Raw genomic sequence first — 15,543 nt, forward strand, 5'->3', positions numbered from 1 at the left:
CAACCCAGGTCACAAGAACTTCTTGCCCTGGATCAGTAGCATGGAATGTAACTACTCTTTGGGTTTTGGCCAGGTACTAGGGAGCTGGATTGGGCACCGTGAGAACGGGCTACTGGGCTTGATGGACCATTGGCAAGATCTCAAGGAGAAAAACAGATTTTACACTGCTTATCATAGGAATGAATGAATTCAAATATAGATGCTTTAGTAAGGAAAAGTTTCTATATGTTGTGGAAATTACAGACTATTAGACCAGTGTTCTTCAACCACAGGTCCATGGACTAGTGCCGGTCCACAGAAATTTCCTGCCGGTCCACAGGGCCAGCATGTACATCAGGCCCAAAACAGTGTTCTTCAACTGCCGGTCCACGGTGCGATCGATGCGGCGTTTTCTTCGAGCCAGCTCCCTCTTCCTAACTGATTCAGTGCACAAAGCCACGGGCAGCGGCTCCTACGGGCATCCTGCGCCTGAACCGGAAGCCTTCTCTCTGACGTTGCAACGTCAGAAGGAAGGCTTCCAGATGAGGCACGGGACGTGCAAGGTGCAATTAGTACTATTACGGAGTGGGGTCTGGGGTGGAGATTGGGTAGAGATGGGCGGGGTCTGGCCCATGATTTATCCCAGTGTTCTTCAACCGCTGGTCCACGGTGCGATGGATGCGGCGTTATCTTCGAGCCTCTTCCTAACTGATTCAGTGCACAATGCCAAGGGCAGTGGCTCCTACGGGCATCCTGCGCCTGAACCGGAAGCCTTCTCTCTGAAGTTGCAACGTCAGAAGGAAGGCTTCCAGATGAGGCACGGGACGTGCAAGGTGCAATTAGTACTATTAGGGGGCGGGGTCTGGGGTGGAGATTGGGTAGAGATGGGCGGGGTCTGGCCCACGACTTAGCCCAGTGTTCTTCAACCGCCGGTCCACGGACCGATGCCGGTCCACAGAATAATTCTTTTATTTCTGCCGGTCCATAAGTGTAAAAAGGTTGAAAAACACTGTATTAGACCATAGTTTGATGTTTCTTCTTTTAGACTGTTGATACAGTCATTAATTCTAAGTATTTTGGACTACTGTAATATACTTGGCGGGTTAGCAGAAAAATCTATGTAGACTCAGAATCATAGAAAACCAGATATCACATCTTATTACCAAAGACTATCCCCCTCTTCTACGAAACTGCGATAGCAGCTGAATGGCCTGTGCTGTTCCCCACACTCATAGAGTTCCTATGAGCGTCAGGAGCAGCGCAGGCCATTCAGCGCGGATACAAACTGCTATTAATAGAAGAGGGGGTAAGTTTCCAAGTTTTATTTAAAATTTGATTAACATAAGAACATAAGAATTGCCGCTGCTGGGTCCATCGTGCCCAGCAGTCCACTCATGCGGCAGTCCCCAGGTCAAAGACCAATGCTCTAAAATGAGTCCAGCCTCACCTGTGTACGTCCCAGTTTAGCAGGAACTTGTCCAGCTTAGTCTTGAAACCCTGGAGGGTGTTTTCCCCTACAACAGACTCCGGAAGAGCGTTCCAGCTCTCCACCACTCTCTGGGTGAAGAAGAACTTCCTTACGTTCATACGGAATCTATCCCCTTTCAACTTTAGGAGTGCCCTCTCGTTCTCTCTACCTTGGAGAGGGTGAACAACCTGTCTTTATCTACTTTGTCTTGAGTCCCTGGAGGGTGTTTTCCCCTACAACAGACTCCGGAAGAGCGTTCCAGCTCTCCACCACTCTCTGGGTGAAGAAGAACTTCCTTACATTTGTACGGAATCTATCCCCTTTTAACTCTAGAGAGTGCCCTCTCGTTCTCCCTACCTTGGAGAGGGTGAACAACCTGCCCTTATCTACTAAGTCTATTCCCTTCAGTACTTTGAATGTTTCGATCATGTCCCCTCTCAGTCTCCTCTTTTCAAGGGAGAAGAGGCCCAGTTTCTCTAATCTCTCACTGTACGGCAACTCCTCCAATCCCCTTAACCATTTTAGTCGCTCTTCTCTGGACCCTTTCGAGTAGTACCACGTACGGCGACCAGTGCTAAACGCACCCTAAACCTTAACACTAATGTAGCTAGGATATTAAAAGGTGCAAAATATAAAAGGATGTTTTGGGGGTTTTTTCATTTTAGCTGCTAATAAGTCTTAATTATGAAATGCAAGTATTTAGACAAACACAGTTTCCAAAATCCTTTATTTTATTTTTCCTTCAAATACTTCTGCATTCAATAAATACCCCGTTTCTCTTTCATGACTTCATGCTAAATTGATATCAAAAGTAAAGGTCAAAAGCTAGAGGAGAATCTATAATCATTTCATTTTGGAGACCAATAAAAGCAATGCACAGGACCATTTACATTCAACATTTATCAAGACCTGAAAGATGGTCTCTTCAGTCTGGAGGAATACAGTGCATGGTTAAAGATGGCTTCGGCATGTCAGGACAGACACTCTGACAATCCCCAGTGTTAAACTATACTGAGAAAATGATTAACTTTCCATTTTTCTTTTAAATATTTTTTAAGTGATCAAGTGGGGGGTTTTTTTTTTATGGCTGCAAAACTGAATTTTATCAATTTTTGCTGGACTAAATTTTGCAGCAATTTAAAAAAAATTCTCATAGTGTAAATGCACATTTAAATATTGATCCAATTAATTGCTCAGGTTTCATTTTTAAAGCAGGGGGACAATTGTAGAATGTTACCAGCACATTCCCAGACGCCGAGTTAAGGATATAAGCAGCCTCAAATGTTGACTACTGTAAAATAAAAACATTCATAATCCCAAAAGCCAACCTCAGGTGCATCGAGCATAAACACAGACCATTTTGAAACCTGTCTTGCTCCCAAAATCTGAAAATGAACAGTAAAGATAGATTACCTGCTGCTGGAGGTGAAGGAAATGGTCAGGGATGTGCACCTTGCATCTAATCCAGGCAGAAGTTCTTGCCTGCACAGAGTGGATACTGCCACTCAGAGCCATCAATAGCTGACTGGGAATTCTCGTATGTGCAGAGACACACCATCCAAAGTTTGCCAAGTTAGTACTAAGAGTGAATGACTTCTGAACAGGAATGGCTGGTACTGAAACTGCATTTATACTCTGTATCAAAGGTTATCGACAAAATCTGAATGCCCAACAATCTTGTACCTAAAAGGACCACACCTGGCTGATATGCTTTGCCTACATCAGTATCATGCTTCAGAATATTTACTGGGCTGGTTTTCTACATGCCTCCACCAGGAGAAAGTATCAGCTCTGCAGAAGCTCATTGTACAACTGCAAATGACTATTTGAGTTGGGACCCTAAAGAAATTCCAGAGCACATCTTAAACCTACAAGTCCACGGCCACTGTAACCCCATTTCTGTGAGCCCATATACTGAAGTAACGCTGCTGAAATACAGGTAAGCATTTCGACCTGTAGTACCTGCTACACAAAAGAGAAAATGTGCCTTTATGATTTGGATAGTCGATGTGCATGCAAAGTTACGTCGCTAGAAAACAAAACACAAATTACAATCGAGTAGACAGAAAACATCAGGAATGGCAATCAATGGTAATAAATGAGACTGAACTGTGAAAGACCGAGGCCAGTGAGTAATGTCCCTACACCGACTGGATAACTGAACAACTATTTAGCGTCCTTGAGTAAAGCACGACACGGCTGAAAATCTGGCCAGCCAGGAGGATGCAGCACAAAAGACTGATCTACTGATAAACCACATGAGCTGCAGAATTCAAGGGCTACTAGTCCTACCTAAAGTCTCCCTAGTTCTCGTGTTCTGCCAGCACAGAGCAGAACTGGTGGGTTATTTTTTTATCCTTTGTAGCATAGCTCTTGATCTTTCTGAAATGTGGGCTAGATCAAAATCGATGATTCTTCATGCATTTATTTTTTTCTCTACTGACTTTTCCTATATTTTCTGTGAAGTGCAAAAAAAAAAAAAAGGTGTCACTGCACACGCAAACCCTGACTTTGCCAAATGGACTGGATGACGTGTGCTTTCCACATGTATTTCTGTCTGGATTAGACCTGTATTTCCATCTGCAATATGATGTTAAAAACATATTTGAGAGGACTTCCTCTAAGCATTTAAAGTCTAACATCTGGAGAGACTATGGACTCGGCCATATATACACACATCCAAAATAAACGGAACTCTACAGCAGTAATTGATGTTCCAACATACAGCATTGCAAACAATATCCTTGAAGAGGGCACTTTCATATATATACAAATCATAAAATTTAATTTCAGTCTCCCAGTAATATTCTGAAGGACAGTAAGGTTCTGCCAAAAATAACCTCCAAACATTGCTTTGGAAATCTGAAGCAGAGCCCACACAAATCACTCAGCCTCTGTGAAGGTGCATCATTCTTGGAAAGCCTGTGGCACAACGCCAGTCTTGTCCCCCTTCCCCCCAGCATGAGCTGTTCCGTTCAATATCAAAGAAAATGGGTTTCCTGCGTCACTGTTCTCCCATAATTCCATGGGGCAAAGAGGCAGCATTGCTTAAAGTTATCCATGAGAAGGAAATCATGTTCATCTTTTAGAGGGAATATGAAGACGTATTTAAGTCACAAATTCATTTCATCGATTCTTCTGACTGATGTGCTCGCTGCATGAAAAGCCAGCTGTGAAAGACAAAATACAGAGACAGAATTATATTCAGAAACACAGCTCCATAGTAGATTAAGGGCCTGAAGACCCTTTGGCCATTTAGTCTGCCTACATTCCTGTCCACACTGTTGATCTCCTTTGGTACATGATATCTTGTTCAATAGCGCCAATGTCTTCCACCACTGTGACTTTCTTTGTTTACACCACTGATATCAACACATAATGGCAAGCAAGCTCTATTCTTTGTCAAGACAATAAACAAGCAGGTTTCATATAATGTACCCAACTAGTGTGGAAAAGGACCTCAGATGCCTGTGCTATTTGACACGTATAAACTTACAGCAGGGACAGGTTCTCACAATGCGCGGCAGCGGCAAAGAAGGCAAATAGAATGTTGGGCATGATAAAGAAAGGAATCTCGAGAAGATCGGAGAAAGTTATAATGCCGCTTTATAGGGCAATGGTCAGACCCCACTTGGAATACTGCGTCCAACATTGGTCTCCCTACCTAAAGAAGGATATAAAACTGCTGGAGAGGGTGCAGAGACGAGCAACTAAACTAGTGAAGGGTATGGAGAAACTGGAATATGAGGATCGACTTAAAACACTGGGATTGTTCTCCCTTGAGAAAAGGAGACTGCGTGGGGATATGATCGAAACCTTCAAAATACTGAAAGGAATCGACAAAATAGAGCAGAAAAAACTATTTACATTGTCCAATTTGACACGGACAAGAGGACATGAAATGAAGCTAAGGGGGGACAAGTTCAGGACTAATATCAGGAAGTTCTGCTTCACACAGAGAGTGGTTGACATCTGGAATACTCTCCCAGGGGAGATTATTGTGGAATCGACAGTCCTAGGCTTCAAAAGCAAACTAGATGCATATCTCCTTGAGAGAGGCATATAAAGATATGGTTGGCTATAAAATAAGCCAGGTGTATACCTGGCAGGGCCTCCGCATGTGCGGATCGCTGGACTTGATGGACCGAAGGTCTGATCCGGAGATGGCGCTTCTTATGTTCTTTCATTGGTCCACAAACCTCTCAGGCTGATCGACTATGAAATATATTTTTTTTATATTTAATTTTTTCTTTTCCTGTGCTCATTGGTTTTCAGTTTTCAAACGGTCAGCAAAAATCGCACTTATCTGTTTGCTAGTCAGGTTCTGATTCGGCCCAACGGGACCCATTTCATCAACTGTCTTGGCCGAATCAGAACCTGACTAGCACACAGATAAGTGCGATTTTTGCTGATCGTTTATAATGATTATCTCTGTTTGAAAAGTGAAAAACAATGAGCACAGAAAAAGAAAAAAATTTAATATAAAAAATATATTTCATAGTCGATCAGCCTGAGAGGCTTGTGGACCAATGAAAGAGAACCTGTCCCTGCTGTAAGTTTATACGTGTCAAATAGCGCAGGCATCTGAGGTCCTTTTCCACACTAGTTGGGTACATTATATGAAACCTGCTTGTTTATTGCGTTTGTTTACACTCAGCACTCCTTACCCTCTTAGGTTCAACCACAACAACCCACAATAACAATAACTCAACAGCAAAAAGACAATATATTGTCCTCCAAAGCTCTCTCTCATTAAGCCTAATTGCCATCAACATACAGTGAATTGTGTATAAAATGTGAAGTTCCTAATCCTAACACCAGGATCAAAATAGGATTATCAAGCTTAAATGATATGCTTTGAGGTCGCACATACTGAGTAGAAGAGTCGGGATCTGGACTTGAATCTACAGGTTGTGCTTGGGGAGGGGGCCTTGGCTTAAATAATGTGTGTTAACATGTTAAAAAGGATATAGAAGAGGGTCAGAATGTGTTGCAGAAAACTAGAACAAGGAAGAGAACAACATAGGCCATCCAGCTATGGGAAAAATCCAACGGTATTTATTATCATTGAACCCGGCATGGGCCATGTTTTGGCGTGAAACACCTTTAGAATCAGGGGACTTGATGCATAAATACACCCATAAGTCACTATATAAAAAACTGAAAGTCACCTTCAGTCATACAGAGCTGTCGCTACGAAGACTGGCGCCCTATGTTGTTCTCTTTCAGCCTATATGGCCTCCACAACCCAAGAACCTCAATTGCACAGCCCCCTCAGGATACACTCTCCACCTCGAGACTGCCCCATAAAGATCTTACACACACTACGTACCACTCCTCTGGAACAAACTACCTACCCATATAAGATCATTAGCAGGTCTACTGAACTTCAGAAAGGCAATAAAAACTCACCTCTTCCCTTTACCCTCAATGAGAGTGCGCCAACCCAAATTTCTAACCATGCCATGTTATATTATTACTATTTCTCTCACACTATACTATACTATAATAATAATTTATTTTTGTATACCGCCATACCAAAAGTTCTAGGCGATTCACAACAGTCAAGGCAATACATACAATACAGATGAATACATCAATTAAAATACATTTAAAGAATCGGCGAGATTAAATGCATGCAATATAGGTAAAATACAGCAATTTAAAATAGAATAAAAAGGTAATTAAATTGAGAAGCGAGATGCATTAAGATACCAGCCTGTCGAATAATTGTCTCTTTATCTGTTTTCTAAAATCAAGATAAGAGGAAGCTTCTAACATCATTTTTGCAAGCCATGTATTCAGTTTGGTGGCCTGAAATGAGAAGGTTCTCTCAAGGAACCTCTTATAATGGCAAGATTTTATAGAAGGATATGCAAACAGATGAACTCTTCGTGTACTCTATGTGTAACTCAAGGTAAAATGAGGAGTAAGATAATCGGGTAAAAAACAAGACTCTGGATTCCAATGGCAAACAATGGAGTTTTTGATAGAAAGGGATAATATGCTCCCATTTTTTTAAACCAAAAATGAGGCGAACCCCAGTATTCTGAACCACTCTCAATTTTTTGAGAATTTTCTTTTAGGCACCCAAATATATAATGTTACAGTAGTCAAGAATACTTAAAATAGATGAAAAGAGGCCTCGTCAAAATACTTCTTAATGGTACGAAGCTTCCAAAGCACCGAGATACATTTCCTAAATGTTAAATCAGTATGTTTTTCCAATGTAAGATGTTTATCCAAAGTTACTCCCAATATTTTTATGGTTTGTTCAATATGCGTCGTATCTTCCACTCTATATTTGCCATACTATGTCCACCATGCTACGATTTCTCATGCTATGTCTACTACACAATATTTGCCATTCCATGTTTATGGTTAATTTAGTTTTATCCCCCTTTTAACAAAGTGGGTTACCATACCACATTCACAATAAGCATTACAAACAGCCATAAGACACACATGTTAAATTTCACCAACATATCATAAAATTAACCCAATGAAAATGCTCAAGGCCCATGCTTCATTTCGCAAAAAAGATGTCTCTTCAAAAGCCTCTTAGAAACAGTCACATCTTTTTTGCTTTCTAATATACAATGCAATAGCATTCCGCGCTTCTGGACCAGCACAAGAAAAAGCTGCCATTCTTGTGACTTTCAACCTTGCCTGCTGTATAGTAGGAACATATAACTCTCCAGTTTGAGCAGAGCGTAAACTACGTGATGGTACGTGCTTGGATATACAGTTGCTCAAATATCTCGGAGCCATTCCATGAAGGCAAAGGTAAGTTAGCAACAGCAGCAACCAGCAAAGATTCACATAAAATTCAGACCCACGGTCCTGTCAAATTTCCCAATACCAAACAGAATGCGAATAATCCATGTTTATCGTGCTAGATTTTATCATGCTACGTGTCCTACTGCTGTGTCATACTAGGTTACAAAATTCACAGTACTAAAGTGTGTACAAAATTTGAATTTGTCAAATAACTTAGAGATACCTTAATCACCACCGTTTTAAATTCTACAGTTCGATATTTATCGGGAAAGTCTGTTTACAAGTTCCTCAGAATGCCATCCTCATCGGAATGATATAATTGATGACTGTCCACCTTATGTAGCTTCTTTAGACTCTATTTTTCTTATTTTATAAACAGAGATTCTTTCTTCAAAGTGTTAATTCATTATAAAGTGCCAGTGCTTGTTCAAAAATTCATAAATAAGTTTTTGGCTGTCTCGGCGTGACCAATATGGAATTAGCTAGTTGCTAAAAAGTTGAGCATTTCTGTATACATTATCCCCAACCCTGAGGAAGAACGAAACGCATCGGAAGGGAATGATAGTTATGTTCTAAGCCAAGCTAAGTAGCACTTTATATTACCTAAACTTATTTATGAATTTTTGAACAAGCACTGGCACTTTATAATGAATTAACACTTTGAAGAAAGAATCTCTGTTTATAAAATAAGAAAAATAGAGTCTAAAGAAGCTACATAAGGTGGACTGTCATCAATTATATCGTTCCGATGAGGATGGCATTCTGAGGAACTTGTAAACAGACTTTCCTGATAAATATCGAACTGTAGAATTTAAAACGGTGGTGATTAAGGTATCTCATACTAGGTTAGCCATGCTTTATAATGCCATGTTGCCATGCTGTGTCTCACCATATCATGTTTTGCCAGACAATGTTCTACCACGCCATGTTTGTCAGCACTTTGTATAAATAGACTTTATGTATATATGTAAACTTGTAACCCGTTCTGAGCTTTTCTAGAAGGATGTGATATAAAACCAAATCAATAAATAAACAAACATGTTAATGCAGGTTAGCAAATGAGGCTGTACGTTTGCACCCGAGGCAATGATAAAGAGCGTCTATATGGAAACTCCACAGAGGTGCTTGTTTTATATAGGCCAAACGAGGCATATGTCATTTTTATAAAAAACTTAGCAGTAACACTATTAACACACACTGCTCCTTCAACGGACCTCAGTAGCATCACTCAAAGGTTCAAAACTTCATTACCTTTATGACAAGGTGGGCGTGTAAATCTCAACGGTAATGGAGTTTTGAACCTCTGAGTGATGTATTTTACAGCCTTTGTGCTATTAAAAAAACATAGTCTCCTAGAACCAACCCAGAAGCACACAAACCCTCAAGTGCTCCAAAAGTGTAAATGTGGGTGTGAATACATTTATATTTCCAAACTACGAAAGTACATCACAACTCTGCCCCAGCTCCGCCCAGACCACCCCCTCCCCCCCATGGAATGCATACAGGCATATTCAGCAGCACCATTCTATAATAGACATTTTCTCTTTGGAAAACACATTTTACACACGCAAAATGCTTTAAAAATGATGCAACAAATATCAAATAAGCAACATAATTAAAAATAAACAAAAAAGTCTATATGGTATAACACACACCAACACAGTATAAAATAATAATCAACTTGGATATAACACTACAAAATACTTAAGCTAAATAAAAAAAAATCTGAGTGCAAAACCCTGTTTAATCAGTTAGAACATTAACGCTGGGTTTTAGTAAGCAGCATTAAGAGCATTTTACTTTGAGCCGGCGAGTTAAATGCTCCGACGCTCATAGAAATTTCCTCACTGGCTCTTATGCTGCTTAGTAAAAGGAGCTCTAAGTTAGGTGAATAAAGGTAGTCCATAAAGAAGCATCTGAAGTGGGAAACACAGCTGGCCAAGAAATAATGATGTATACGAGCTGCTGGGGAACATGGACTACATTTCGTTTGCAAATACTAAGGACCTGCATTGGTCAGGATAAGTATTCAAATCCCGACTTCCCTGATTCTCCAACCACTAAGCAAACTTCTTCACTGCAACCGAGTAGCTGTCTCAGATTGGCCTTGGAAAGCAGTTTGCAATAATTTCTCACTCTTGACACTATACAGAAAAGGTAGAATTACGACAGGGTAGAAAAGGCGGCAAATGGAGAAGGAGGTGGGCTGCAAGATTAATGGAATGTCAGCGCCTCACAGCAGAACGACGCTTTCAAAGGAAAGTCAAATGGGTCCCTACCTCCAAAACATTACTTGCTTCAAGAATCTTTCTCTTGATGGAGGGCTTCAATAAAAGCTTCAAGTTTTTCCTGGATTTCCCGAACTTTTTCTGGAGATGAAACAGAAAGAAAAGGTTATTTCATTGGCTACGTTTAAAACAAACATCTAATTATCAGCCCTGGAAGCAGAAATCTGCTCCTTCCCCCTCCCCCCAAGCTCTTTTGAAGTCCTTTGCAATATGTGATTTAAAACCTAGTAACACCCGTGACTGAATTATAATAATACAGACACCTTCAAAATGGAATAGCTCTGCTTAGGAAAGTTCAGATTTCCAGTGAGCCCCACTTATGTGCACCTGTTGCTCTGATGTACTGTTTAATCATTAAGTAATAATGGCTTAACAACTTCGACTAATAACACAACTGCTGTCAGACAAATAAGAAACAGTTCAAAATTACTGACCAAACATGAGGCTTCAAGAAGTGAGACTTGAAAAGTTGATATGGCACCTGTTTTGACCATTTTGTGGTGTCTGCCCGTCCAAGTTAGACTGTAAGCTCTTCTGAGCAGGGACCATCTATTAAATGTCAAATGAACAGTGCCGCGTATGACTTTCAGTTCTATAGAAATGATAAATAGTAGCAGTAGTACTGACTTGTCAGCAACTCCTACTCTCTGACCCCAGCTTCCGAGAAATCCTTCTCATGTATTGACCAGGACGATCTTCTATGTCTTTTCTTCATTCTTCTTTCCAAGGTCAGAGAATTTCAACTGCTTAATACTGATCCAAAGTCCCTTAATACTTGTACTAAATGTAACTATATAAATTGACATGAATTGTAACCTATCAAGACATTATGGTGAAAAAAAATGACTGATCAATGATGCTTTACTACAGGGGTATCCAACCTTTTGGCTTCACTGGGCCGCATTGGCGGAAAATTTTTTTTCTGGGGCCGCGCAAACGCTGCAGCAAGACAGAGGGAGCCAGAAAGATGGCAAACACCCGGGGGCAGCAGAGGAAAACACTGCTTTGCTCTCGACCGGGGCCGCACAAAATACTTCCCGGGGCCGCAGGTTGGACACCCCTGCTTTACTAGGTCTCACTGAAAAGAGAAAAACCCCCCCACAGGGCCAAACACCTGCAATGAACAAGGAGAGGAGGGCTAGATTCACTAAGCTCACCCATCGTGTCCCGACCCGATTCACTAACGTCCTGGCCGATCAACCTCCTACCAGATCCGATCATGCAATAGGAAGGCAGCAATTCACTAAACAGAAGAAGGAACACCGATTGGGCTGGATGATCCAAAAAGAAGCGACTGCTGAGGACCAACCGACTGTCCTGCTCTTGGCTGAAAGTTCCAAACAAGAAAGTAAGATGACCAAAGAAATAAAAAGGAACCAACTGAGGAGGGCCTATTGCAAAGTAAAATCTCTGTCTCCAAGACAGAAAACGGCAAAAAGGATTGAGTGACCTCAGTTGACGGTGAAGTGCCAAACATCTTGGCCTATGCCAGGAAAAGCCTTCTTGACTTGTTTTCAGAAGTCTCTAGGTAAAGGCCTGGGCCCGATTAATTCTGTTTGTTCTTGAAAAGTGTGTGGCGCAGTGGTTGGATCTACAGCCTCAGCACCCTGGGGTTGTGGGTTCAAACCCCGCGCTGCTCCCTGTGACCCTGGGCAAGTCACTCAGTCCTCCACAGCCCCAGGTACGTTAGATAGATTGTGAGCCCACCGGGACAGAGAGGGAAAATGCTTGAGTACCTGATTGTAAAAAACCGCTTAGATAACCTTGATAGGCCGTATATAAAATCCTAATAAACTTGAAACTTGAAAAAAATATTAGAACATAAGAACATAAGAAGTTGCCTCCGCTGAGGCAGACCAGAGGTCCATCTTGCCCAGCGGTCCGCACCTGCGGCGGCCCATCAGGCCTAATTGCCTGAACAGTGTCCCTGACTAATTTTGTAACTGCCTCTAATTCTCTAATCCTATCCCTATAACCTACCTCTATCCCTATCTGTACCCCTCTATCCCTTTGTCCTCCAGGTACCTATCCAAACCTTCTTTGAAGCCCTGCTTATCACATCCTCCGATAGCGCGTTCCATGTATCCACCACCCTCTGAGTGAAAAAGAACTTCCTGGCGTTTGTTCTAAACCTTCCCCCTTTCAATTTCTCTGAGTGCCCCCTTGTACTTGTGGTTCCCCGTAATTTGAAAAATCTGTCCCTGTCTACGCCCTTCATGATCTTGAAGATTTCTATCATGTCCCCTCTAAGTCTCGCAACTGCCTGTATCTCCATTTATTTATTTTAAAAAATTCTATACCGTTTAAAACTAAATGGTTCACATAATTTGCATACATAATTTTAAAACAAAAACATGAAAAAAATATACATACGAACAATCCTCAGAAATCATATCTACAAAATAATACTATAGCTTGCATAGTAGAGATCATGAATAATTCAACAACTCTGTCAGAGAGGAAAATTATTGGCTAGAAAAAGGCGTCTACAAATAACTGCGTCTTAAGAAGTTTTCTAAACATGCCCCTTTCACTCCTGCACAACCAAAAGTCATTTCCCAGTCTCAAAAAGCCTTGGATTCACAGTTGTCTTCATTAAAGCTAAATTCTCCGAGCGCAATGATCTTTTTGGTGTATAGCTAAGTACAGTGGAACCTTGGTTTATGAGCATAATTATTTCCAGAAGCATGCTTGTAAACCAAATTACTCGTATATCAAAGTGAGTTTCCCCATAGGAAGTAAGGGAAACTCATTTGATTGGTTCCACCTCCCCCCCACCCGTGGCCACCGGCGCTGCTCCACCCCACCCCACCACATCTCCAAAAGACCCCTCACCCCCAAGGCCACTGGTGCGCTTCCACATCCCCCCACGCGAACCAGCATCGCCCCCCCTGCTCACAAACGTCATCCCCTGCGAACCGGACATTGCCCCCCTTCGCGAACGCCCTCCGGCCCAAACTGAAGCCTTCCCCCCATCTGGCACCGGCACGCAGCACCAACCCACAGGATGTGCCGGTGCCCGAAGATCGTGCTGTTTGCCAGACTGGGCCTTGAGCATCTGCGCATGCCCAAGGCCTTCTGGCTCCCGCCTCTCTCCGAGATTCTCGCGTTCGCGGGCGATGCCGGTTTGCGGGTGACTCGCAAATTGAGTCAACGCTCGGTTTGCGAGTCATGATTTGCTCGTCTTGCAAAACACTCGCAAACCGCATTACTCGCAAACCGAGGTTTGACTATATTATATTTAAACAATTCTGGAATGTTTCCATACAAGAATTGATGACAATCATTACCGCTTTATACTGTACTCTGAAGGCGACTGGTAGCCAATGCAATTTTTGGAGTTGTGGCGAAATGTGATCATATTTAGACAATCCCATTATCAATCGTGCTGCTGTGTTTCGTATAACCTGCAATGCTTCGACTTCTTGCTTTTGTCATTCTAAGGTTTCAGGGCGTTGCAATAAGTGAGTCTCGACAAAACCCTAGCCTGGACTACAGTACGGCAATCATATGGCGCTAATCGGTGTAACAAATGCATGTGTGTGAAACATACTTGCACAGTCTTGGTTACTTGCAACGACATTGTTAGGCCAGAATCAGGCCTTAACTTAAGATGGTCATCAATAGCTTTCACTTCTTATTATGAAAGCAATACAGTATGTGGCACAGGGCTCTTATAATAAGAGCTAACATCAGAGTATATCTTCTCCAAGAAAGAACTAAAAGCAGAGGTGTTTTATCTTTTGCATAATGTTTAAATCAGCATATTATATTTTTTGGCGATGGCCTTTCAACAGATTTAGGAAATAAGGCGGTGACTTTTTACCCTTTTCTGTGCAACTGGTCCTACCGTGATTGCACAACTGTCTCCAGGAGTCCGGTGACTCCCTCTCTGGAGCTGTTTTGCCCCTCTTGCTCTTAAGTAGTAGATTGAATGCTGGCACCTGCTCAAAAAGCAGCGCTCAGAACTAACTAAATGAATGCGTGAACACTGCCAAAAAGTGCCTGCTTTCAGCTTAGCTAACAATAAAATGCAGAGACCCAGAAGCCTTGAATGCCCTGTTCTAGTCCCCTTTTGCCCAATGTTTACCTAAAAGATGAGCGGCTCATTACAGCTCCCTGATCTGGTCACAAATACTCCTCATAATCCCCTCCTCATATCCCATAAACCTTCAATATCTTAAGAATTAACCCCCCCCTCCCTTTTTTCTCCTCCTTCTAAAGTCACATGGATTGATTCTGCTGCCCTTGGGTTTTCTTTTATCCTTTAATTCCAGTTCAAGGCTCAAAATGAACAAATCGATCTTTAATTAGGATTTGAATGCATTGCGACGACAGAATTCCAGTCAAAGACAACAGTTCATCTCCATACTTATAGGGTCATCAAATTTCAAAAAAAATCCAAATACAGCTGCGTGAACGGACTGCTGGGCACGATGGACCCAGCAGCGGCATCCATCAAGCTCAGTAGCCCGTTCTCACAGTGGCCAATCCAGGTCACTAGTACCTGGCCAAAACCTAAAGAGTAGCAACATTCCATTATCTCAGAGTAAACAAGATTCCGGAACCCCAAAGAATGCAACATTCCGTGTGGAATCCCCAAAGAGTAGCAACATTCCGGAACCCCAGAGAGTGCAACATTCCATGCTAGCGATCCAGGGCAAGCAGTGGCTTCCCCCATGTCTTTCTCAATAACAGACTATGGACTTTTCCTCCAGGAAATTGTCCAAACCATTCTTAAAACCAGCTACGCTATAACAGGTGTACTGGATCACACCTATGCAAAGCGGAAGATTACTACTACTATCTATCACTTCTATAGCGCTGAAAGGCGTATGCAGCGCTGTACACTTTGATATTTAATAGACAGTCCCTGCTTGAAAGAGCTTGCAGTCTAACTTGGACAGACAGACTTGACATATAGGGTTGGAGATGCTGAACCAAAGGTGAGGAGTTAGAAGTTGAAAGAAGTATCGAAGAGGTGGGCTTTTAACTTGGACTTGAAGACTATCAGAGATGGAGCCCGCT

The 15,543-nt window shown here is 42.0% G+C and overlaps 1 protein-coding gene across 5 annotated transcripts in view; it reads right to left on the reverse strand.

Moving 5' to 3' along the window:
- Window positions 1-2,157: 2,157 nt before the first annotated feature.
- OPA1 (OPA1 mitochondrial dynamin like GTPase) overlaps window positions 2,158-15,543 on the reverse strand; it is a 128,059-nt gene continuing 114,673 nt past the window's right edge. For all 5 annotated transcript variants that reach the window (XM_033958403.1, XM_033958400.1, XM_033958401.1 and 2 more), the window contains 2 exons: window positions 10,507-10,596; window positions 2,158-4,617 (listed from right to left, as the gene is read on the reverse strand). In XM_033958403.1, the coding sequence (XP_033814294.1) occupies window positions 10,526-10,596 (71 nt within the window). In that variant the 3' untranslated portion in view covers window positions 2,158-4,617; window positions 10,507-10,525. The remainder of the gene's footprint in view (window positions 4,618-10,506; window positions 10,597-15,543) is intronic.

The sequence above is a fragment of the Geotrypetes seraphini genome, chromosome 9, assembly GCF_902459505.1.
Source record: "Geotrypetes seraphini chromosome 9, aGeoSer1.1, whole genome shotgun sequence".
Taxonomy (NCBI): Eukaryota; Metazoa; Chordata; class Amphibia; order Gymnophiona; family Dermophiidae; genus Geotrypetes; species Geotrypetes seraphini.